This window comes from Lynx rufus, unplaced genomic scaffold (assembly GCF_022079265.1).
Source record: "Lynx rufus isolate CCGP_SWC_20201006 ecotype Redwood Valley unplaced genomic scaffold, mLynRuf1.p SCAF_8, whole genome shotgun sequence".
In the NCBI taxonomy this organism is placed as follows: domain Eukaryota; kingdom Metazoa; phylum Chordata; class Mammalia; order Carnivora; family Felidae; genus Lynx; species Lynx rufus.
Genome location: NW_025814896.1, coordinates 29,689,622 through 29,714,573, shown reverse-complemented (window position 1 = coordinate 29,714,573; position 24,952 = coordinate 29,689,622). Strand labels below are relative to the sequence as shown.

At 39.1% G+C, this 24,952-nt stretch overlaps 1 protein-coding gene across 3 annotated transcripts in view; it reads right to left on the bottom strand.

Annotated features, from left to right (window-relative positions):
- Positions 1-24,952, bottom strand: part of PTPRA (protein tyrosine phosphatase receptor type A) — a 160,029-nt gene that overhangs the window by 104,585 nt on the left and 30,492 nt on the right. For 2 of the 3 annotated variants that reach the window (XM_047067509.1, XM_047067510.1), the window contains exon 2: positions 10,421-10,504. The exons of the other annotated variant lie outside the window; for it this stretch is intronic. In XM_047067509.1, the coding sequence (XP_046923465.1) occupies positions 10,421-10,447 (27 nt within the window). In that variant the 5' untranslated portion in view covers positions 10,448-10,504. The remainder of the gene's footprint in view (positions 1-10,420; positions 10,505-24,952) is intronic. 3 annotated transcript variants of the gene reach the window in all.

Sequence of the window (24,952 nt, the reverse complement as noted above, 5' to 3'; positions counted from 1 at the left end):
CATTCAGAAGCCTCTGGAGAGTACAAGCATGAGAGAATGAACACTCTGGCTAGAGACAGAGGACAGAGGACAGGATCTAAGTAGCCCAGTTAGAAGGTTAGGCTATCGGCAGAGATGTAAAAGCATTCCAAGTAGGCACTATAGGACTTGACAGTGGTGGATCTGCTCTTGAGGTGAGGGAGAGAGAGCTGTCGAGTGCTACTCCTCTTAGGTTTCTACTTTACCTAGCAGGTGGCGCTCAAAGAGTCAGGGAAGGGAGGAAAAGAACCATATTTGTGAGGGGAAGTTCTCAGGAATCTCAAAATCAGAAACAAAATAACCTTTCAGCTGAAATGATTATCTTAGCCTAATGGTCAATGACATACTGAAAAGCAGGATGTGCTGAAGTAAGAAAATACGAAAAGCATGTTGGCTATCACCGCTTTGATTTACTGATCTTCCAAGGGCTGGCATATGGTCTCTGTAGCAACTACTCAACTCTGTTGCTGTCCCATGAAAGCAGCCATGGACAATATGGAATATGACTGTGTTCCAGTAAAACTTTATATGTGATACTGAAATCTGAATGTAATATAACTTGTATTTGATATAGTTTGCTTATATTATTCTTCTTTTGAGGTTTTTCCCAACCATTCAAAAATGTAAAACCATTTTGAGCTCATATGTCATACACAAAAAAAGACAGTAGGCTGAATATGGGAGGCAGGCCCTAGTTTGACTTTTGTTCTAGAAGTTCTAGCTAATGGGATGAGAAAACAAAATGAGATGTAGTCTTTAGGGAAAATCCTCCCAAAATTTAATTGTAGGTGAAAGACTATGTACTTAGAAAAAAAAAAAAAAAGATGAAAGATTGTGTACTTAGAAAAAAACTAATCTTCCTTAACTAAAGTTCGTATTTTAAAACTGAAATGGGGTTTTCTAGGTCTTCTAGAGTATGCGTATTCTACCCTATTTCAACATAAACATACCCTAATTACAACAACAAAACAAAACAGACAAAATTCAAGAAAGAACGGACAGAAGATCCTGAAAAGTGGAAAAAAGAAGGTGGATTGGCTAGGTCCCATGGACCAAGGGACTGACCGACCAAGCAGGAAGTTTCCTAGTTTTTGTTTGATTTGGTTTGGTTTGACTTTTGCTATGTCCTAGTTTGAGCTCTGGAGAGGCCTACAACCTGCAAACAGTAATGAGCACAATCAAAAAAGTGCCAAGACTGCTTTCTCTAGACAAAGGATCAGGAAAAGGGCAGCTCAGGCAAGATAAAAACATTCTGACCATATATGTCCCACTCCAGGCAAACAACAACCAAAAAAGTGGCACCCCTCCCTCTCCTCACCTCACTGTGGCCCAGAAACTGTGAGCAGAGTTCTGTCTTCCAATCCTGCATTAATGAGGCAGCACTTTTTCTCCCTCCCCATGGTGCAGCTGTGGAGAATATGGGTAGAGGCATGTAGTCTATCTCCACCCTGGCATAATGAAACGGAGTTCCAACTCCAGCCCAACTAGAGAGTAGGGGGGAGGATCATGGTGAAGAGGGAGTTAGGGAAACAAATTTTCTAAATATGTGTACAAAATACTAGACATACCTCTGAGTGACCCATGTGTAAAAATGACCAGAAACAACACAGCAAAAAGTTTCAGAACTAAACACTGGTCTAAAACAATACCCAGAGGCACCTGGGTGGCTCAGTCAGTTAAGCATCCAACTTCAGCTCAGGTCATGGTCTCGAGGCTGGTGAGTTCAAGACCCGCATAGGACTCTGTGCTGACGGCTCAGAGCCTGGAGCCTGCTTTGGATTCTGTGTCTCCCTCTCTTTCTGCCCCTCCTCCACTCACATTCTGTCTCTCAAAAATAAACATACACTAAAAAACATTTTTTAAAAAAAACAAACCTCTCTGGTAAAGATACAGGAACAGACTAACAAATAACAGATTCCATATATGATAAAGCATTTCAAATCAGAAAAAGATAAATATTTATAAACAGTACTAGGAAAACTACTAAACTGGTGTACCTGGGTGGCTCAGTCGGTTGAGCATCCGACTTCAGCTAAGGTCATGATCTTGCAGTTTGCGAGTTCGAACCTCACATCAGGCTCACTGCTGTCAGAATGGAGCCCTCTTTGGATCCTCTGTCCCTCTTTCTCTCTGCCCCTCCCCCACTTGTGCTCACTCGCTCTCTCAAAAATAAACATAAAAAAAATCCACTACTAAACTGATTGAGCAAAAAGTAAATTAGCTCATTTCACGCAATATTCCAAAAAAACATATTCCAAAATGGTTTAAAGTTCTAAGTATAATAGGGCACTGGGTGGCTCAGTGGGTTAAGCATCCAACTTCTATTCAGATCATGATCTCACAGTTCATGAGTTTGAGCCCGTGTCGGACTCTGCTGACAGCTCAGAGCCTGGATCCTGCTTCAGATTCTGTCTCCCTCTCTCTCTGCCCCTCCCCCATTCACACTCTGTGTGTGTGTGTGTGTGTGTGTGTGTGTGTGTGTGTCTCAAAAATAAACAAACATTTAAAAAGTTTTAATTTTAAGTATAAAGTACAATACTATGTATGTAGTTTATACTAAACATCTTGAAGAAGGCATTTGTAAATATTTGTCTGTTCTTGAGGTGTAGTAACACTTTCCAAAACACAAAAAAACAAAAATTGAGTAACTTCAAATACATAAAATGTTTAAGCTCCTATACATCAACAAAACATCACAAACAAAATTTAAATCAAAATACTATGAAAAGCATTTTCAAAATGTTACAGGCTGGGTCGCCTGGGTGGCTCAGTCAGTTAAGCATCCGACTTCAGCTCAGGTCACGATCTCCTGGTTCATGAGTTCGAGCTAGGCGTCGGGCTCTGTGCTGACACCTCAGAGCCTGGAGCCTGCTTCAGATTCTGGGTCTCCCTCTCTCTCTGCCCCTCCCCCACTTGTGCTCTGTCTCTCTCTCTCTCTCTCTCTCTCCTCCAAAATAAACATTAAAAAAAATGTTATAGGCAAAGGGCTAAATAACCTTTTTAAAGTGTTTACAAATCAGTAAGTACAAACACATCCATGGAAGGGTGAACAAAAAGCATGAACAGGCAATTCATACACAAGTGAAAAAAATTCATCTTTAAATGGGGAAAAAAGAGCACTGGGTATTGTATGGAAACCAAATTGACAATAAATTTCATATATTGAAAAAAAATAAAAAAATAAATGGGGAAAAAAGGCAAATTAAAGTGGTTTTTTTTTCACCTCTCAAACTGGCACATACTCATAAAAGTGAGAACATTTAAGTACCTATTCTACTCATCCAGCATTTAGTCTATAATGCTATGTGCTATATGATAATTTAGCTTTATACATATATATAATACACACACACACACACACACATATAAAATCTCTCTCCTCCAGGCAGGAATTTTCTTACTTTGTTGTTTTCCCAACACCTAAAATAAAAACCAACACATAATAGGCATCCAAACTGTTGGTTAATGATATTAATGAAAATTATAAAAGCCTCTGAATCATTGAGGAGAAGAGTGAATAAGAGTACATTTCTGTTACAGACGGAATGTGTTCCCCTCCCAAATTCTCATGCTGAAGCTCTTAATCCCCAATTCGATTTTGGAGATAGGGCCTTCAGGAGGTAACTGGGGTTATATTAGATCGTGGGGTGAGGCTCTTGTGAAAGGATTAGTGGCCTTATAAGAGGAAGAACGATCTCTCTCTCTCCTCTCACCGCTCCCCTGCCCCCCACACACCAAAGAAAGGCCATGGGAGGTCACAGCAAGAAGTCAGGTGTCTGCAACCCAAGGAGAGTATTCTCACCAGACACCAATCCTGTTAACACCTTGGTCTTGGACTGCCAGTTCTCCAAAAACTGTGAGAAATTAATTTTAGTTGTTTAAGTCACCCAGTCTATGGTCTTTTGTTATGGCAGCCTAAATGGAGTAAGACAATCTCCATCCCATAACACTTTAATCTACAAAAAAGTGCCATCTTGATTTATGGATTATCCACGCCATGTGGTTTCACCATTCCTATCTCAGGCTGCCAACCACAGCTCAAAAGTATCACACTCAGGGTCTCAGTGCTATGCAGAAAACATCCTTTGTCAGTTTCTAGCACAGTAGCTCAAAGCTCCCTCTGGACAGATGGCTTTAGTGACAAGAGGACATCACCCTCCCTTCTCTACAGAGCCTCTATTCTCTGTTTGGACTAGAAGAAGAGATTCCCTCATCCTTTCAAAGACTATTAATCTCTGTGTCCCTGATTCCATTTCAGATCTTTCACCCTACATTATTATGCCTTTCCTTCTGGTACCTTCAAACCTTCCTCTCCAGCTCTCACTTTCCTCTGTTTTACAAATAGGCACAGATGTTCCAAACAGATTTTTTAAAATGCAAACACAGGAGTGCGTGGGTGGCTCAGTCAGTTAAGCGTCTAACTGGTGATTTTGGCTCAGGGCATGATCTCACCGTTTGTGGAATGAAGCCCCATGTTGGACTCAACGTGAGGAGCCTGCTTGGGTCTCTCTCTCTCTCTCTGCCCCTCCCCACTCATGCACTCCTGAGCACATGTGCCTTCTCTCTCTCAAAATAAACTTTAAAAAAAGAAAAGAAACAAAATGCAAACACAATAACTTACCCCATTTAACCCTGCAGCTTCCTGTTTTCCCTTCTTTCCTCATACCACCAACTTGGGTAAGATGTACTTTGCTTTTCTTTCCTCACTTTCCACCTCTCCTTAATGCCCTCATTGTGTTCTTCAAGCCTTCACTCTCAAGTCTACAAATAAATTCTTCAAATCCAATTTTTTCCCCAGAGTTTTCATCCTCTTTAACTTGCACTTGACATGTGATAGTAGTTATCTCCTTTCTCAAAAGTTTCTCAGGTTCTTGGTTCTCTGGACACAATGACAACTAAATTTTAGCTCCCACAGCTTTTGTTCCTCTACTACTCACACACAGGTATTTTATTTGAGTCCCAATTACAGGCAAGGTGTTGCATTAAATATTAGGGATACAGAAAGAAAAAGCCAAAGTTCTTATCCTTCATTTTCCAGTTCAGCCACTCACTTAGCAAACTTTCGTTGAAAAGCCAGTAGGTGATGGGTTTAGAAAGCCAATTATTTTAAACTTACATTAGAATTTTGAAGGTTTTGGGGTAAGTTTAAAGTTGAACTACCTGTCCCTGTCTTCAGGGGAAAAAGAAAAAAAAAAAAAAAAAAAAAAGACTTGTCCTTGTCTTCAATGAGCTCCTGGCTCATAGGCAAATATCTTCTTTTGTGTCCCCACCATACACTATATACTCCTTGAGAGCAGAATCCAAGTCTACTTCACTGAGACGCCAAAAGTGGTCACACTCATCAAATGCCCAATACATGCAAGGAACAAAGAACTAACAGTGCTCAGGTTAGCGATATACAATATTTTTGATCATACGTGAGAAATTAAGAAAGCAATTATTTCCTTAGAGAAGCAACAGGGTAGAGTGACACAAACTTAGCTCTGTGTCCCTACTACAGCCTGGTATTTAACTTTTGAGTTTTCATTTCATCTTTAAAACAGGACTCTCTCCCACCAATATCAGAGGATTACCGTGAGGACTATAAACTAATATACGTAATATACACGTAAATATATCTACATGTAACAATATATAACCTCTATCACTGAGTTTAGTATACAGCAGGCACTATCCAAGTTTCCCTCTTCATGTGCTCCTTACTTATCTTTGTATTCACTAACCCTTTACCAGGACCAAAATGATGATTGGTATTCAATTACACATTTCTTATGTAATTGATTTCTAGGACTCAGATCAAGCCATCACCTTAATATACACCTTCAAGATGAGGAATTCAAGTTCCATATAAATAAGTATCACAAACCCATATTCTAATACTTTACACTTAAACATTTTCCCTAAGAAATATTCTATATGTTCCTTGAGCCTCAAACTTTGCACCTGTAATGACAAGGATGAACAGGTAACACACCTATATAGGTAGTAACAGCTCACTCAGTTCCTCTTTTCCACAGCCACTATGGAATGTAAGAAGGAGCTGAGGGCTCACTCTGGGGCTCCTTCTGCCATAAACTAGAAATCTTCTATTATTAGTGACATTGAGCTTCTTTTCATGTGACTGTTGGGCCATCTGTGTGTCTTATTTGGAAAATGTCTCTTCAGGTCCTCTACCCATTTTTTTTTTTTTTTTTTAATAGACTCCCTACCCTACATGGGGCTCGAACTCACGACCCTGAGATTGAGAGTCATATGCTCTACTGACTCAGCCAGCCAGGTGCCCCTCCTCTGCCCATTTTTAAATCAGGTTGTTTTTTTGGTGTTGAGTTGTATAAGTTCTTTATGTATCTTGGGTATTAACGCCTTACTGAATATATCGCTTGCAAATATCTTCTCCCATTCAGTTAATTGTTGATGGTTTCCTTTGCTGTGCAGAAGCTTTTTACTTTGGTGTAGTCCCATTTAATCTTTCATTCTTAAAAAAGAAAGAATGGGCAAGTATCACCTGACCAAGATAAACAAACAGGAAAAGAAAATGACTGGAGGAAATAGGGATAATTAAAAACAAAAACAAAAAACAACACTTCTAAAAACTATCTTCAGAGATAAAACAAAAACTGAATGCAATTATTTTTTTTTAATTAGAGAGAGAGAGAGAGAGCGAGCAGGCAGGAGAGAGGGGCAAAGGGAGAGAGAGAGAGAGAGAGAGAGAGATAATCCCAAGCAGGCTCCACACTCAGAGTGGAGCTGGACACAGAGCTCAATCCCATGACCCTGGGATCATGACCTGAGCTGAAATCAAGTCAGATGCTCAACTGACTGAGCCACCCAGGTGCTCCTGAATGCATTTTTAAATATCAGGACAAGAATCAGTTCTAAAAAAATTTTTTTAATACACTGAAAAAAAAAAAATCAACAGAAAGACTGAGAGATAAAATCATGACAGTCTCCCAGAAAAGAGAAGCTAAGGCACAGAAAACAAGAGTGAATAGATAAGAACATTACAGAACAATCTGAGAGGCCTGATATTAGAAAGTTTCTGACAAAAAGAAAAAAATGGAGGGGAGAACATTATCTAAGAAGATAACTTCATTAAATGTGAAAATACTGGTTTTCAGATTAAGGGGGTCCACCAAGTATATCACTATGAAAGTATAAAATATATGGAATATAAAAGATAAGCTTCCAGAGATGGGAGAAAATTAATTTCCTACAGGGAACAAAAATGAGGCTAAATTTCTACATCTCATAAGCAACAATGAATGTCAGAAAAAACAGAGCAATGACTTCAAAACTCTGAGGGAAAAGAATCTGCAATCCAGAATTCTATACCCAATCAAATCATCACTCAAACATGAGGGAAGAGCTGACATCAGAAAGTATCAAAGTTTATCTGCCATGTACCCCTTCTCTCAAGAAGTAGCTTGAGAATGAACTATAGCAAAATTTAAAAAAAGGGAGGAGGCAGGAAGACGGAAACCAAAGATCAGTGGAGTGGGTCCAACTCAAAAATGTGGTAAGGAAAATTTCAAGAATGCAGTTGTGCAGATGGCTTAAAAAAAAACAATGAGTATAAATGAAAAGGGTCTTCATAGACTAGAATGTGTATGACTAAGATAGGGAAAAGTGAAATAAAAATTCAGACAAGAAAAAAAGGAAATTAGAATCACCAAGAAAAAAACTGTATGAGAAAGTCTAAATATGAAATAAAAATATGACTGGAAATAACTGATAGTTTCAAAAACAGAATTAACTTTTTATTCATTTTCTCCTTTCAATAGCCCAGGGTCCACAACATAAACCTACAGGGAAAAACATTATAAACCCAGAAAACAATGCTTGGCCTGACACTGAATAATATTACTTACCTATAGTAATGTAAATGCTACATGCACTCGCGCGCGCGCGCGCGCGCGCGCGCGCGCACACACACACACACACACACACACACACACACACACACACACAGAGGAATATTATTCAGCCATAAAAAAGAATGAAGTTTTCCATTTACAATGACATGGGATGGAGCTACAGAGTATAATGCTAAGTGAAATAAGTCAGAGAAAGACAAATACCTTATGATTTCACTTATATGTGGAAGTTTTAAAACAAAACAAACAAGCAAAGGAAAAAGAGACAAACCAAGAAACACTCTTAACTATAGAGAACAAACTGATGGTTATCAGAGTAGCACAGGGTGGGGGAAATAGGTGGCAAGGAGGAAGGAGTATACTTGTCATGATGAGCACTGGGAGATGTATGGAATTGTTGAATCACTGTATCATACACCTCAAACTAACATAACACTGCATGTTAACTATACTGGAAGTAAAAAGAAAGGAAAGAAAGGAAAGAAAGGAAAGAAAGGAAAGAAAGGAAAGAAAGGAAAGAAAGAAAGAAAGAAAGAAAGAAAGAAAGAAAGTAAGTAAGTAAGTGCTGGTGAGGATATTGAAAAATCAGAACGCTTGGGCACTGCTGATGGGATTGTAAAATGGTGCAGCCACTGTGTAAAACAGTAGGGTGGTTCCTTAAAAAAACACACACACACACAAAAAACAAAAAACAAAACAAAACAAAAACTGAACATTAAATTACCATCTGATCTAGCAATTCCACTTCTAAGTACCTACCCCCAAAGAACTGAAAGCAAGGACTTGAACTGATATTTGTATACCAATATATATTACAGCACTATTCACAGCAGCCAAAAGGTGGAGACAACTCAAATGTCCACTGAAGGATGAATGAATGAATAAAATGTTATATATGCATACAACAGAATATTATTCAGCTTTAAAAAGGAAGTAGGGGCCCCTGGGTAACTCAGTTGGTTGGACATCCGACTCTTGGTTTCGGCTCAGGTCATGATCTCACAATTCTCGAGTTCAAGCCCCATGCCAGGCTCTGCACCAACAGTGCAGAACCTCTTGAGATATTCTCTCTCCCTCTCTCTCCCTGCTCCTGTGTGCTTTCTCTCTCAAAAAGAATAAACTTAAAAAAAAATAAATAAAAATTTTCTTTAAAAAAATAGTAAAATTCTGATATGTGCTACAACATGGGATGAACCTTGAAGACATTATACTAATTAGCGGTTAATTAATGGTCGGTTAAGCGGCAGACTTCGGCTCAGGTCGTGATCTCGCAGTCTGTGGGTTCGAGACCCGCATTGGGCTCTGTGCTGACAGCTCAGAGCCTGGAGCCTGCTTCAGATTCTGTGTCTCCCTCTCTCTCTGTTCCTCCCTTGCTTGTGCTCTGTCTCTCTCTCTCAAAAATAAATAAAGATTAAAAAAAAAAAAAAAAGCCAGACACTAAAAAGATAAGTGTCATGGGTTAGAGTTTCACTTGGGGGAAGATGAAAAAGTTCTGGAGATGGATGGTGGTGATGGGCGCACAACAATGTGAATGCACTTAATGCCAATGAATTGCACACTTAAAAATGATGAAAATGGTAAATTTTATGTTATGTACATTTTACCAAAAACAGGGGAAAAAAAGAAAAAGAAATAAGTATACAAACACAATAACATAAACCTTTTCAGTGCTGCCGAGGCTCTCTCGTACCCTCCTCTAGTCATAACCTCCCACTTCCTGCTAAAGGAACCACTAGTCTGACTTCCATCATATCTCATCTTCCGGTAACTAAACATCTACTTTGTGTCTGACTTCTTTCACTAAACATTCTATCTCTGAGATTCATCCATGTTGGTATGTGTATTGGTAGTTTGTTCCTTTCTATTGCTGAAAAAATTCCATTGTATGAATATATCACTACTTATATTTATCTATTCACCTATTTTTGGACATTTGATCATTTCCATTTTTTAGCTATTACAAACAAAGCTTTCATATCTCAAAGGCAAATATGTAGGAATGGGACTCCTGCATCACTGGATAGATGTCTGTTTAGCTTTGCAGAAAATGCCCAACAGTTTTCCAAAGCTGTAGTGCTGATTTACACTCCCACTTAAAACTTGGAGCAACGGGAATGTTGAATAATAAAAATCCATTTTTCCCTTATTAATACACATTACTCAATGCCACACATAAGACAGAGTATTGCACTCTTTGCCTCAATGCATCGGTTCTTCAACAAGGATGTCATCTGGATTACTTGTACTCTACCCACAGAAACTTTAATTCAATAAAGGCAAGGTGGCAGGGCATAGACTTCGGTCATTTTTAAAAAAACCATCTCTTTAAGTGATTCAAATTCATGGCCAGTTTGAGAGCCACCCTCTCAAAGGATGGTAATTATAATGCTTTTAATCACACAAAAATAACCTAGTCATACAGCTTAGAAATAAAATGGAGTGGTAGAGAACCGGATTTTAGCTTTATTTTGTGAGGGCACTAACTCGGGTGACAAAGCTCCTCACCACTCTGGTTTTATTTCTCTTACCTTAGTTACTTGAACTGCATCATCCATCACCACTCATTGGAATTCCATAAATACCTTTTTGTTTTTTTGGTGTGCCACCTGCAACTAGCAAAGGAAAAAAAAAAACAAAACACCTTTAGAAAGACAAAACAGTCCTATTTAAACCCCTGCATTGTTCCCAGGGAGAGGAATACACTCTAACAAGGTGTCTCGTAGAGATGCGTTGAACCCTGCAGGAGCCACAGGACAAAGCTCCATCTTAAACAGTTCAGATTACTGAAGAGCTCATGAGAACTGAATTCAGTGAGAAATCAGGTCCTTCCAGGGAAGGCAGGAGCATTCCTCCCTTATCCCCAAACTACGACTTTTCTACTGCACTGTCCTTCTAGGGAACATCTGGCAATGACTGAAAATACTTTTTGATTGTTTTGTTTGGGTTTTGTTTGTTTGTCTGTCTGTTTTTAAGTACCCCAGGTAATTCCAATGTGCAGCCAGGGCTGAGAACCACTTCTCCATCCACTTTTCTGGATCTCATCTATCTCCAGCCTCAGTTCTTTTCAGAACCCTAGATCTATGTATACCCTTGTTAGTCAATGTACACAGTGAGACTTTCTAATCACTGTCTGACTGAATAAAATCAATTGGAAGAGCCAATTCCTTGATATAGCAGAACTTCCTACTCCAAAGATGGAAAACAAAAACTTGTGGCAAATTAAAGGGACACTGCCATGATTTCATTTCCTACTGTTAATAGAGTCACTGCCAGGAAGTCTCATGCTTACTATAGCAACCAATGGTCTTGCTATTCACCAAGTTTCAGCCTTTTTGCTTCCTCAGGAAGTAGATGGCAAAATCAGGCTCCTGATCTCTTTTTTAAAGAGGAGCTGCCATTTAAAAATAGAAATTAATAAATGAATATGTAAAAAGTAGTTTTAGGTTTGGATGACACCCAATATTTCTGTATATTAAACTCAATCTTTAAAGCACAGAGTCATCTATTTTATTTCATAATACAGCAATCTAGAAAATGTACTAAAACTCTTCAGTTATTATAGTAACTGGATAAATGCTAACATATTTTGAGAAGCTTAGCTAAGTTCTCAAGAAAGTAAACAAAACTGCCAGTGGCATGAAACAAAGTATGAACCAAAAGCTAGAGTTCTGGGGCACCTGGCTGGCTCAGCTGGTTAAGTGTTCAATTCTTGGTTTGGCTCAGGTCATGATCTCATGGTTCGTGAGTTCAAGCCCCATGTCAGGCTCTGCACTGGCAGTGAAGAGCCTGCCTAGGAATCTCAATCTCTCTCTCTCTCTCTCTCTCTCTCTCTCTCTCTCTCTCTCTCTGCCCCTCCCCCACTAATGCTCACTCTCTCTCAAAATATATAAACTTAAAAAACAAATCTAGGGGCTCCTGGGTGGCTCAGTCGGTTAAGTGTCTGACTTCGGCTCAGGTCATGATCTCACAGTTGAGTTCATGACTTTGAGCCCCACATCAGGCTCTGTCTGTGCTGACAGCTTGGAGCCTGGAGCCTGCTTCAGATTCTGTGTCTCCCTCTCTCTCTGCCCCTCCCTCCCTCACACTCTCTCTCTCTCAAAAACAAATGAACATTAAAAAAATTAAAAAATAATAACGTAAAAGCATCAAAACCATAACAAAAGCATAAACACTCTAAAAAGATACGAAAACAGAACAACTAAATGGCACTTACAGAATAAAAATAGCCATTGAAATCTAAAATTTTATAGACAAGTAAACCACTAGAGAAGACACAGCTGAAGAGAAAATTAATAAACCTGAAAATATATCTGAAGAATTTATGCAAAATGCTGCAGAGAGAAATAAACATACCCTGACCTAGAAAAATAACTGCAGAGCTAAAAGTTGTAAAGCTGATTATAAAATTTACATAGAAATGCAAAGAATGCAGAATAGCCAAAACAATGTTGATAAAAAGAAAGTTGGGAGAAATATCTCAGTTCAAAAAGCAAGACCACTTTATGCTTTCTCCCTATAATCCAAACCATCCCAACAAACTTCTTTTAGAAAACTGGGAATTATAAGAAAGCTTTGTCAACCTGATAGAAACTGTCTCTGGAAAACTTAAAGCTAATGCCACATTTAATGGTGAAATATTGAATGCTTCCTCCCTAAGCTCAGAAACAAGGCAAGAATACCTACTTTTATCACTTTTATTCAACATTATATTGGAGGGTCCTAGCCAATGCAACAAAGTAAGAAAAATAAATAAAAAGGTATCTATATTGGAAAAGAAGTAATAAAACTGTATTTATAGAGAACATGATCTTATAGATAGAAAACCTTAAGGAGTCTACAAGAGTTAGTAGAAACAATAAGTTTATCAAGGTAGCGGAATATAAAGTCAACATAAAATAAACAGATGCAGGGGTGCCTGGGTGGCTCAGTAGGTTGAACGTGTGACTTCGGCTCAGGTCATGATCTCACGGTTTGTGGGTTTGAACACCGTGTTGGGCTTTGTGCTGACAGCTTAGACAAATAATCTGTCGAATTCTGTGTCTCCCTCTCTCTCTCTCTCTGCCCCTCCCCTGCTCACGCTCTGTCTCCCTCTCAAATATGGATAATAAAACCTTAAAAAAATTTTTTTATAAAAACCATATACATAATAATCAATTGATGAGGGAGCGTGGAACAAGCTGAGGGCAAAATACAGGCTGGCACACACCCCCCACTCACCAGGTGGAATATGTGTGATGTTCCTCAGACACTCTTGGCTACCCAAGAACAAAGGAAAGGGGTTTAAGTGCTTGCCATGGTAATGTGGGAAACTAAGGCAAATTAAATTCCCTTACTGCCTACAGCCCATTGACAAGTCCTTGAAACCGGCAAAGTGACCTCCCTCTAGGAGCTCAGTTGTCTGGATGAGGACACTTCGCTAGGGGCAAAAGAGAACTTAAGCTTAACATTATCCCAACCTCGAGGATCCTGTAAGTCTACTTCCTTTATCTCAACTGCCCCAAGATATATGCTGGCAATCATACTCCAAGCTTATGCCCCAACATACATCTGAAGGGTCTCATGACTGAGGTTTTATTAAATGGTAATAAATGGCATTTCCCTAGCAACAGCTAGCCCCTCAAGGTCCTGGAAACCTTGCTTCCAAAATTCCTTAGAGACTTACTCTATCCCTGACCCCCTCCCAACCTGAGGGTATATAATGAGTTACCTGCCACAACCTCAGTGCAGCTCTTCCTGCCCATGGGTCCTGTCCTCATGCTTTAATAAGATCACCTTTTTGCACCAAAGACATCTTCAAGAATTCTTTCTTGGGTGTCGGCTCTAGACTCCACAAACCTCCCCCCACCCCAAAACTTCATCCTCAATTGTATCTTTATATATCAGCAGGAGCTGAAAATTTAAACTTCTTAAAGTACCATTTACAATAGGATTTTTAAAACACAAATTATTTAGGGGTAAATATTAACAAAAGATGTGCAAGACCTGTACTCTGAAAACTACGAAACACTGCTGAAGTTACAGAAGACTTAAATAAGTGGAGAGATATAATCTGTTCGTGGACCAAAAGACTTGATGTTGTTAAAATGTCAATCCATCCCAAACGAAACTACAGATTCAATGGAAGGAATCCCAATCAAATTCTCAGGTTTTTTCATAAAAACTGACAAGCTGATTCTAAAACTTACATGAAAATCTAAAGATCTTAAAATAGACAAACCAATTTTGACAAAGAAAAAAAAAGTCAGGAGACTACCTGGCAGGGAATAAGACACTATGCCATGGGTATGCAAACAGACATAGAAATCAAGAGAATAGGCTAGAGAGTTCAGAAATAGAATAACAAATATATGACCAGCTGATTTTCTACAAAGATGACAAGATAATTCAATGGGGCAGAACAATCTTTTCCACAAATAGGGCCAGAATAATTGGATACACAGACAGGGAAAAATGAACTTTTGCACTGGATTCTCATGCCATACACAAACATTAACTTGAAAGGATATTAGATCCAGACCTAAATGTAACAGCTAAAGCATAAGAACACATAAGACAAAACTTCACAATCTTGAGACAGTGTATTAATTTTATATTACTAAGTAACAAATTACCAAAAAATTAGAGGTCAGAAGTCCAACTACAGCATGGCTGGAACTTCTGCTAAGGATCTCACAAAGATAAACTCAAGGTATCTACCAGGCTGTTCTCATCTAATGCTCCTCTTTGAAGTTCACACAGTCGTGGCAAAATTCAGCTCCATGCAGTTGTAGGACTAAGATCCTTCTTTCTTTGCTACTTCTCAACCAGGAGCCATTCTCAGCTGCTAGAGGCCATCTGCAATCTTTGCCATAGAGACCTCTCTCCATCTTAAAAGCCAGCAGTGAAAAATCTCCCTCTTATTGAATTCTCATGTTTCAAGTCTTTTGACTTCTTTCTAGACCCAGATTTTAAAGGTTCATGTGATTGGACAGGCCTATCTGTATAACCTCCCTTTAGCTGACTCAAAGTCAACTGATTAATACCTTAATTACATCTTTAATATCCCTTTTGCCACGTAATGTAATATAATCACTGGAGTAAAATCCATCATATTCACTGATCTTGCCCACACCCACAGGAAGGAAATAATACAAGAGTGCAGGTTGCTAAGGTCCCTAAGGTCTTCTTAGAATTCTGCCTACTACAGATAGACTTCTTAGATTGGATACAAAAAAACACGAAAAAAAAAAAAAAGCAATAATTTGCACTTCATCAAAATTACAAATTTCTAACACTTTGGTAAACCCCATTAAAAAACAAAAAACCAGGGGTGTCTGGCAGGTTCAGTAGGGGTAGCATCCAACTCTTGACCTTGGGGTCATGAGTTCAAGCCCCACACTGGGTGTAGAGATTACTTAAATAAATACTTAAACAATAAAATTATTTTTATTTTTTTTTTTAACATTTATTCATTTTTGAGAGACAGAATGTGAGTGGGGGAGGGGGAGAGAGGGAGACACAGAATCTGAAGCAGGCTCCAGACTCTGAGCTGTCAGCACAGAGCCTGACCAGGGCTCGAACTCAGACTGCAAGATCATGACCTGAGCTGAAGTTGGATGCTTAACCGACTGAGCCATCTAGGCGCCCCATATAATAAAATTATTTTGTAAATAATAAAATTCTTTAAAAAGTATTAAAAAAAAAAAACCCAAGCCACAGGCTAAGAGAGAACATCTGTAATACGTATATATAATTAGTGGCTATATCCAGAATATATAAAGAACCCTTACAACTCAAGCATAAGATATTACTTACTACCAAATAATCCAACAATGGGCAAAGGATTTAAAATGACACTTCATAAAAGCAAATACACAATTGGCCAGTAAGGACATAAACAGACACCCATCACAGGGAAACACCATTAGTCACTAGGAAAATGCAAATAGAACCATAATGAGACACCACCACAAACCCATAATGGCTAAAAAGTAAAAGGCTGACAATACCAAATATTGGTGAGGAGGTGGAAGAAATGAAACTCCAACACAGTACTGATGAGAATATAAAGTGTAAAACTATATGGGACACCTGGGAGGCTCAGTTGGTTAAGCCTCTGACTTCAGCTCAGGTCATGATCTCACAGTTCATGGTTCGAGCTCCGCGTCAGGCTCTGTGCTGACAGCTCAGAGCCTGGAGCCTGCTTCGGATTCTGTGTCTCCCCCTCTCTCTGCCCCTCCCCCGCTCATGCTCTCTGTCTCTCAAGAATGAATAAACTTGAAAACTAAAATAAAGATTTGAACACATGTTTCCAGTAGCTTTTATTTAAAGTTTATTTATTTGTTTTGAGAGCTAGCACACAAGTGAGGGAGGGGCAGAGGGAGAGGGCGAGAGAGAAAGAGAATCCCAAGCAGGCTCCACATTGTCAGCTCAGAACTCGATATGGGGCTCAAATTCACAAACCATGAGATCATGACTTAAGCCAAAGTCAAATGCTTAACCAACTGAGCTACCCAGGCGCACCCCTAGTAGCTTTATTCATGAGGCAATCAAACTAAAAAAACCTAAGTGCTTATATTCACATAATGGAATACCACTCAGAAAAAAGAAAAAAGGGAAATGACTACTAATATACCTAACAACATGAATGAATGTCAGAAACATTATGCTCACTCTTCCCCTAAGCAGGCCTGAGGTGATTTCTGAAAATGGTTTGCTATTCGCTTGACCCAGAATACCCCGCAAAATGATGTAAATCAAGAGGTTCAAATCTTCACGTTCACTTTAAGAACACACATGATGGCTCAGGCCATCAAGGGTACGCATCTGTGAAAAGCCAACAAGTATCTGAAGGATGTCACTTTGCAGAAGCAGTGTATCATTCCATTGCTACAATGGTAGAGTTGGTAGGTGTGCCCGGGCCAAACAGTGGGGCTGGATACAGGGTCGGTGGCAAAAAAAGAGTGCTGAATTTTTACTACACATGTTAAAAATGGTGACAGTAATGCTGAACTTAAGGGTTTCGATGTAGATTTTCTGGTCACAGAGTACATCCAGGTGAACAAAGTCCCCAAGATGTGGCACAGAATCACAGAGCTCATGGTTGGATTAACCCATATGTGATTGCTCCCTGCCACAGTAAGATGATCCTTACTGGAAAAGAGCAGGTTGTTCCTAAACCAGGAGAGGAGGTAACAAAGAAGAAAAAGATATCCCAGAAGAAACTAAAGAAACAAAAACTTATGGCCCAGAAGTAAATTATGCATAAAATAAATGCAAATAAAAGTAAAACCAAAAAACCAAAAAACCCCATCATGTTCAGTGAAAGAATCCAGACAAAAGAGTACATACTACATGATTCTAGTTTTACAACACTCTAGAAAAGAAATCTAATCTATAGTGAGAGAACAGATCCCTAATTGCCTCGGGCCCAAGAAGGGTATGGAGAGGAATAACTGTGATGGGCACAAGGAAAATTGTGGATGTTAAAGAAATGTTAGGTATCTTCACCATGGTGACAATCACTTAGGTAGATAAATTTGGCAAAAACTCATTCAACTGTATAAGAAAAATGGTATGTTTTATTGTAAGAAGATTGATTATACCTCAATAAAGTTGATTTTTAAAAAAAACTTTAGAGATCATTGAATAGAAACCAAAACATTCTCTTTTTTTAAAAATTTTTATTTATTTTGAGAGATGGCATGAGTGGGGGGAGGAAGCAGAAAGAGAGGGAGAGAGAGAATCTCAAGCAGGCTCTGCATTGCCAGCACAGAGCCCCATACAGGGCTCAAACTCACAAACTGAGAGATCATGACCTGAGCTGAAACCAAGAGTCAGACGCTCAACCGACTAAATCATCCAGGTGTCCCTCAACAAAGTTGATTTTATTTTATTTTTTTTAATTTTTTTTCAACGTTTTTTATTTATTTTTGGGACAGAGAGAGACAGAGCATGAACGGGGGGAGGGGCAGAGAGAGAGGGAGACACAGAATCGGAAACAGGCTCCAGGCTCTGAGCCATCAGCCCAGAGCCTGACGCCGGGCTCGAACTCACGGACCGCGAGATCGTGACCAGGCTGAAGTCGGACGCTTAACCGACTGCGCCACCCAGGCGCCCCAGATTTTATTTTTTAATGTTTATTCATTTTTTGAAAGAGACAGAGAGAGAGCAGGGGAGGGGCAGCGGGAGAGGGAAACACAGAATCCAAAGCAGGCTCCAGGCTCTGAGCTGTCAGCACAGAGCCTGACACAGTGCTCGAACCCATGAACTGTGAAATCATGATCTGAGCTGAAGTCAGATGCTTAACCAACTGAGCCACCCAGTTGCCCCAATTTTAAAAGATACTCTCATTAATGTTTGATATACTGAAGACATGCCTGCAATACAATCTTGCCAAACAGTCATTCATAATAAACCCAACATACAATGCAAAAGATGAGATAAAACAGAAGCTAACCGCTATTTAAAAGTCTATGTATTGGTGTTATATACCAATCTTAATAAAGAAGCAAAACACATCATCTCAAAACAGGAAAGCATTTAACAAAACAAGACACCTCCTCATCACAAAAACACTTACGATGCTCATAGTAGACAACAACACTGTGCACTGTGCAATTTTTATGTTTGTGATCTCACAAATCCACAAATTTACCTACTTTTCCATAGATTCACCAAGCACTACAGGTGTTTACCTTAGTACTTTCTAGAGTGACCTCATGTACAAATCAGCAAATATCCTCTTCTTTTTCCTGGATATATCTTTTGTTGTTGTCGTTGTTTTTTAAGTAGGCTCCACACCCAGCGCAGAGCCCAGTGCAGGGCTGGAAATCACAACCCTGAGATCAAGACCTAAGCTGAGACGCTCAGCTGAATCAGACGCTCAACTGACTGAGCCACCCAAGTGCTCCTCACTGTTGATTCAGTAATACTAAACTTAGCCAGCAGCACTATAATATATGATTGAACAAAGCTTGTCTAATGTGCGTGTGTATGCACACACACACACACACACACACACACACACACACAAAGATGGATGCATGTGTAAGGATACACATGTTTGTGTATGTATATACACGCATATATTACCCAGTTCTGTCCACTGACAGGGCCTAGGGGCAGCAATTCCCCAGTAGAACAATCATACACCTACCATCCAGGCCTGGTTTCTAAATACATTCTCCAATAAAAGGAACCAGGACTCCTTGGTGAAATGACTGGGCTGGGGCAGGAAAAGTACAGGAAGAGACTGGAACATCTTGTGCCAGAAAGTCAGGAAGGGAAGTAATCAAAGAATGATAGAATATGTCAAAAGGATACAAGAGCCAGGTTGAAACCAGGGGCATCCACTAGCCAAATATGAGACAAATTCAGCATCAAAGTAACATATTAATAGATAATAATTCACTGAATAAAACAGAAATGCATAAATACATATTAATATAAATTAATAAACAAACAGGGAGAAAAGGATTTTCCTTATGATATGTCACTGGATGAATGTTACAGAAATGATAAAAGTAGAAAAATCATCATTTGGCAACTGCTGCAGCAATAATCCAGCCAAGAAATATCAATGAAGCTCAAACTAGTAGGGTAAAGTTTGAGAAGGGAGATAGGAAATGAGATATTTACATGGTCTCAAAGTGCTTCCTCCTCATAAAGTACTTACTGACTACAAAGGAAAAAATAGGTAAATTTACAGCAGAGAAAACCAAGAGACCCTATTTTAATCAAGTGGTCACGATTAACATCATAAGAAACAAGGCACATGGAAATTGTGTACCTCTGACAGAACAGAGTAAAAATACAGCACCATTTATGTGGTATTCCTGACAAAATGCATATTCTGAATCTAACCATGATGAAACATCATGCCCAAACTGAGAAATACTCAAAATAATTAGCCTACACTCCTCAAAAATATCATGAAATCAAGTCAAAGGCAAGATAACAAAATGTAATATGTGTTTCTGAACTGGATCCTTTTGCTGTACAGGTTCTTATTGGGACAACTGGTAAAACCTGAATGGGATCTGGGGATTAGCTGGTACTACTGTATCACTGTTAAGCTCTGGATTTTAATGGATGTATTGTGGTTATATGGGAGAATGTCCCCATTTGTAGGAAACACACACTAAAGTATTCAAGGCTGACGGAGCATCAAGTGAGCAACTTACTCTCAAATAGCTCAGAGAGGGAAAAGGCTCTTTGTACTATTTCTGCAACTTATCTGTAAACTTAACATTATTTCAAAATAAAAAACAAAATGCACATATTAACAACAAAGAAGCACACACCAATGTCTCAGGATTATAAAAACATAGTTCTTCAGTAAAATTTCTAGATAGGAAAGTACACTATTATCCTTTTTATAAGCTTTTCTAATAATATATCTCATTTTCACAGCACTTCCAAATAGAAATTTCTGTGATGGAAATGTTCTACATACATGCTGCCCAATACAATAGCACATATGGCTGATGACTATCATATTGGAAATGCAGGTCTAGAGAATAGCAATAAAAGCCATAAAAGGTTAAAGGGCTTTTTCATTAAAAAATTAGTTTTAATACTAATTAAATTTTAAGACAACTTACTTTACTTTTTCTAAACTTGCTGACAGACTGCCTGTATTTTTCAAAATTCCCTATCTTCTAATGTCTTTTTTTGTTTGTTTACTTATTTGTGTGTGTGTGTGTGTGTGTGTGTGTGTGTGTGTGTGTGTGAGAGAGAGAGAGAGAGAGAGAGAGAGAGAGAGAGAGAGAGAGAGAGAGAGAGAGAGAGGCTGGGTGGGAAGGGAGGGGCAGAGAGGGAGAAGGAAGGTCCAAAGCAGGCTCTGCACTGACAGTAGAGAGCTGATGCGGGCTCGAATTCACAAATGATGAGATCGTGACCTGAGCTGAAGGTGGATGCTTAACGGACTGAGGCACCCAGGCAGCCGGTCTTCTAATTTCTTAATCAAGTCTGAATATCTATCAGAAGAAATCACTTACCTATCTTTGGTTTAAGGGCAGTTTTTTTTGTTTGTCTTTAAACTGCCCTTCCTTTTAGTATACAACTCCTACTGATTCATACTCCTATCTTGTCAACTTGTTGAAGTATATCTTTCTAAAATCTAGGGACATGTACATGTCCACCCAGTATTCCCAATTTTGGCTCTCACAAAGTTAGATCACAAAGTCACTTTCTCCCAAACTTGTAATTTACACTTTACTTTTACTTTCTCTCATACTCATCTTTCGCTATGTATAGCTGGTACACTGTATGTTAACTGCTATTACAAGTTCATTTCCTGCCATGCTCAGGGTAAGGTTCCTCCTGATCAGATCAGCTTATTTCAATTCCACATGAAATATAATCATCACTTAGCCAATCATTCTAGTATTTTAAACCAAGATCTAAAAGCCAAAAAAGCCAAAATCTAGGGGCACATGGGCGGCTCAGTCGGTTGAGTGGTTGACCCTTCGTTTTGGCTCAGGTCATGATCTCATGGTTTGTGGGTTTGAGCTCCATATCGGGTTCTGTGCTGGCAGCATGGAGCCTGCTTGGGATTCTCCCTCTCTCTGTGCCTCTCCCCCGGCAGCTCTCTCTCTCTCAAATAAATATATATTTTTTTAAATAATAAAAGCCAAAATCTAGTTTAATGACATCATCTACATAGACCACAGGAAAAGAAAACTGCATGCTTCAAGCGCATCAAATTCCACAACTCTTGATTTGAAAAGAAAATGCAAAGTAAAATTCTTCTCCTTGTGATTCACCTTGGTAACCGAATGCCTTGAGGGAATGCAATAGCAGTCACCCACCTATGAGGAGGTTCTGTTATTCTTGACTGACTTAATTCAGAACTTGGAAGAAGAAAAAAAACTGGCTTGTTTACAATAGGCCCATGAAGTTAATACCTATGCCAAACATCTTTAGAAACATTTAACAAATCTAGGAAAATCAAGAATTCTACCAAAGATAAGTTTTTAAGAGTTGATTTAGAAGAATCCCTCCATCCCTCTTACTTCTATTAGTAACTATTTAGGGGCCCCTAGGTGGCTCAGTCTGTTAAGCGTCCGACCCTCGGTTTCAGTTCAGGTCATGATATCACAGCTCATAAGTTCAAGCCCCAAGTCGGGCTCTGTGCTGATAGGGCAGAGCCTGCTTGGGATTCTCTCCCTCTTTCTGGGCCACTTCCCTGCTCTTACTCTGTCTCTTTCAAAATAAATAAACAAACTTAAAAAAAAAAAAACTATTTAAAACAAAAATAAAATTAAAAAGCAATTCAAAATCCCTAATGTCAATATTATTTAGAAGATGCATAATAGAACAAATTTCCATCTTCATTTGAAAAATCAAACCCTAGATTTCCAAGTCAACATGGCATCAATGCAAGCAGTACCCATTATGTTGGCCCAGTAACACACTCAAGAACATATAAAAGCTGGACTAGGGTGGGGAAATCTAATGGGGCCTAAGCTCCACATGCTGTCTTCTAAACCAGAGCCACACATATAGCAGAGCAGAGGCAGGAAAGAGAAAGAACACACCCTTTTTTTTTTTAAATCTCCATGCAGGAAAACAAAATTTAGGGACCAGAAAACCAAGCAACAGTTGAAAAATTTTATGAGAAAACTTTTGGGCTATTTACAAAAATACTGATAAATGTAGTATCTGATTGCTGTAAAAATCTCAAACAATGGGGCACCTGGATGTCTCAGTTGGTAGAGTTCGGGGTTGTGAGTTCAAGCCCCACATTGGGCATATAGCTTACTTACAAAAATAAAAATAAAAGGAAAATTTTTAAAAGAGCAGCTTAAAAAAAAAAAATCTCAAACAATACTAAAGTGTATGAAGTGTAAAGTGAAAGTCTCCCATGTTTTCTTTTGCTCTTCCCAGTTCAGTACCAGATCAACAGTTGATATAATCACTGACATAGATTTTATTTGGTGAACTTTTTACACTCTTTGCCTATTTTTCTAATAGTGTTTTGGTCTGTTTCTTATCTGCAGGGACTCCTTAATACTAGGTGACATCAATCTTTTCCTGACATAGGGTTACAAATATGCTTCCGCTGGGGTCCCTGGGTGGCTCAGTCAGTTAAGCATCTGACTCTTGGTTTCTGCTCAGGTCATGATCTCAGGGTTTGTGAGTTCAAGCCCATGCTGGGCTCTGTGCTGCTGACAACATGAAGCCTGCTTGGGATTCATTCTCTCTCCCTCTCTCTGCCTCTCCCTCGTTCATGCTTGCTCACTCTCTCTCTCAAAATAAATAAATAAACTTAAAAAAAATACATTTCCCCAATCTGTAGTTTATCTTTTAGTTTTGTTTATATTATCTTTTTACGCAATCAAATTTTAGTCAATTTTTTCCTTCTTGATTTTGGCCTTGGTATAATGCTGTATGCAGAATGGAGGAGAACAAACCATCTGTTTTAGTGAGGCTTGCAAGCTAAGAATGATTTTATACTTAAAAAAATATATGTTTTTAATGTTTATTTATTTTTGAGAGACACAGAGAGACAGAGTGTGAATAGGGAAGGGCAGAGAGAGAGGGAGACACAGAATCCGAAGCAGGCTCCAGGCTCCAAGCTGTCAGCACACAGCCTGGCACGGGGCTCAAACCCACGCAGGGTGAGATCATGACCTGAGCCGGAGTCAGATGCCCAACTGACTGAGCCACCTAGGCGCCCCACTTTTTAATGGTTGAAAAAAATCAAAATAGTATTTCATGATGTGAAAATTATATTGAAATTCAAACTCCAGTATCCATAAACAACATCAAACATAACTGCATTCACTCATTGACATGTTGCCTATGGATGCCTTCAACACTACAGTGGCAAAATTGAATGGCTACCTGTGTATGTGGTGCTCACAGAGCTGTGCACTGCTGCTCAGTGCACCACAGAGTGGAAATCACACTGACGAAATCAGCGAAGAAGCTATATAACTCAGCAGCATCTTGACTGCCACATGCGCATACTGACATACTGCACTGTGATAGCTTATTTCTTTGTGTTACCAGTGCATAGTCATTGTATCAAAACAAGAAGAGAAAGTAGATAATGTCATGTTTTTTTTTTTTTTTGGATAATGTCATGCTTTTTTTTTTTTTTATAATGTCATGCTTTTAAGCAAAGTGGATGGAGAGTGTGGATTACCTTGCTATTAAGTCACACGAGGAAGCACTGTGTTTATTATGCAATGACACTACAGCTGTGCTAAAAAAAATTCAATATACACCAACATTAGCACACTAAGTAGTCACCCAATATTTCTAATTCACAGGAAAAGCCATGATCTGAAAAATCCAAGGCTGATCTATTAGCCAAGAAAAGGAAGTAATTTATTAGTCAATGGTGAGTTGCTTAAGCCATGCTCAGTTCTAGGCGCTGAAGAAGGATATTCAGAGAAAATAAACTTAAGACTACTAGCTTTTCAAAAAGACCAGTTACTCCAAAAGTTGAGGATAAAGGGAGTTAAGATTAATCATTTTAAGAAGGCAAACGTGGGCCACCTGGGTGGCTCAGCGGGGTAAGCGTCAGACTCTTGGTTTTCAGCTCAGGTGACGATCTCACAGTTTGTGAGTTCAAGCTCCACATCGGGCTCCACGCTGACAGTGTGGAGCTTGCTTGGGATTCTCTTTCCCTCTCTCTCTGCCCCTCTCTTGCTTGTGTGCTCTCTTTGTCTCTTAAAACAAATAAATAAACTAAATTAACTACATAACTAACTAAATAAAGCAAATGAGGGGGACCTAAGTGGCTCAGTCTGTTAAGCATCCAACTCTTGATCTCAGGTCAAGTCATGATCTCATGCTTCACGAGATTGAGCCCTGTGTCAGGTTCCACACTGACAGTGTAGGGCCTGCTTGGGATTCTCTCTCTCCCTCTCTCTCGTGCCCTCCCCTGCTCGTGCACATGCTCTCTCTCTCTCAAAATAAGTAAACTTAAAAAAAAAAAAGGCAAATGAGTTCATGTAAAGTCCCTGTTTCTCAATGAGTGGACAGATGTTACCAATACCGCTCAGTTGTTTATTCAAGGAGTCAATGCCAAGTTTAAGCTGGATGAAGTTTAAGCTGGCTGGCTC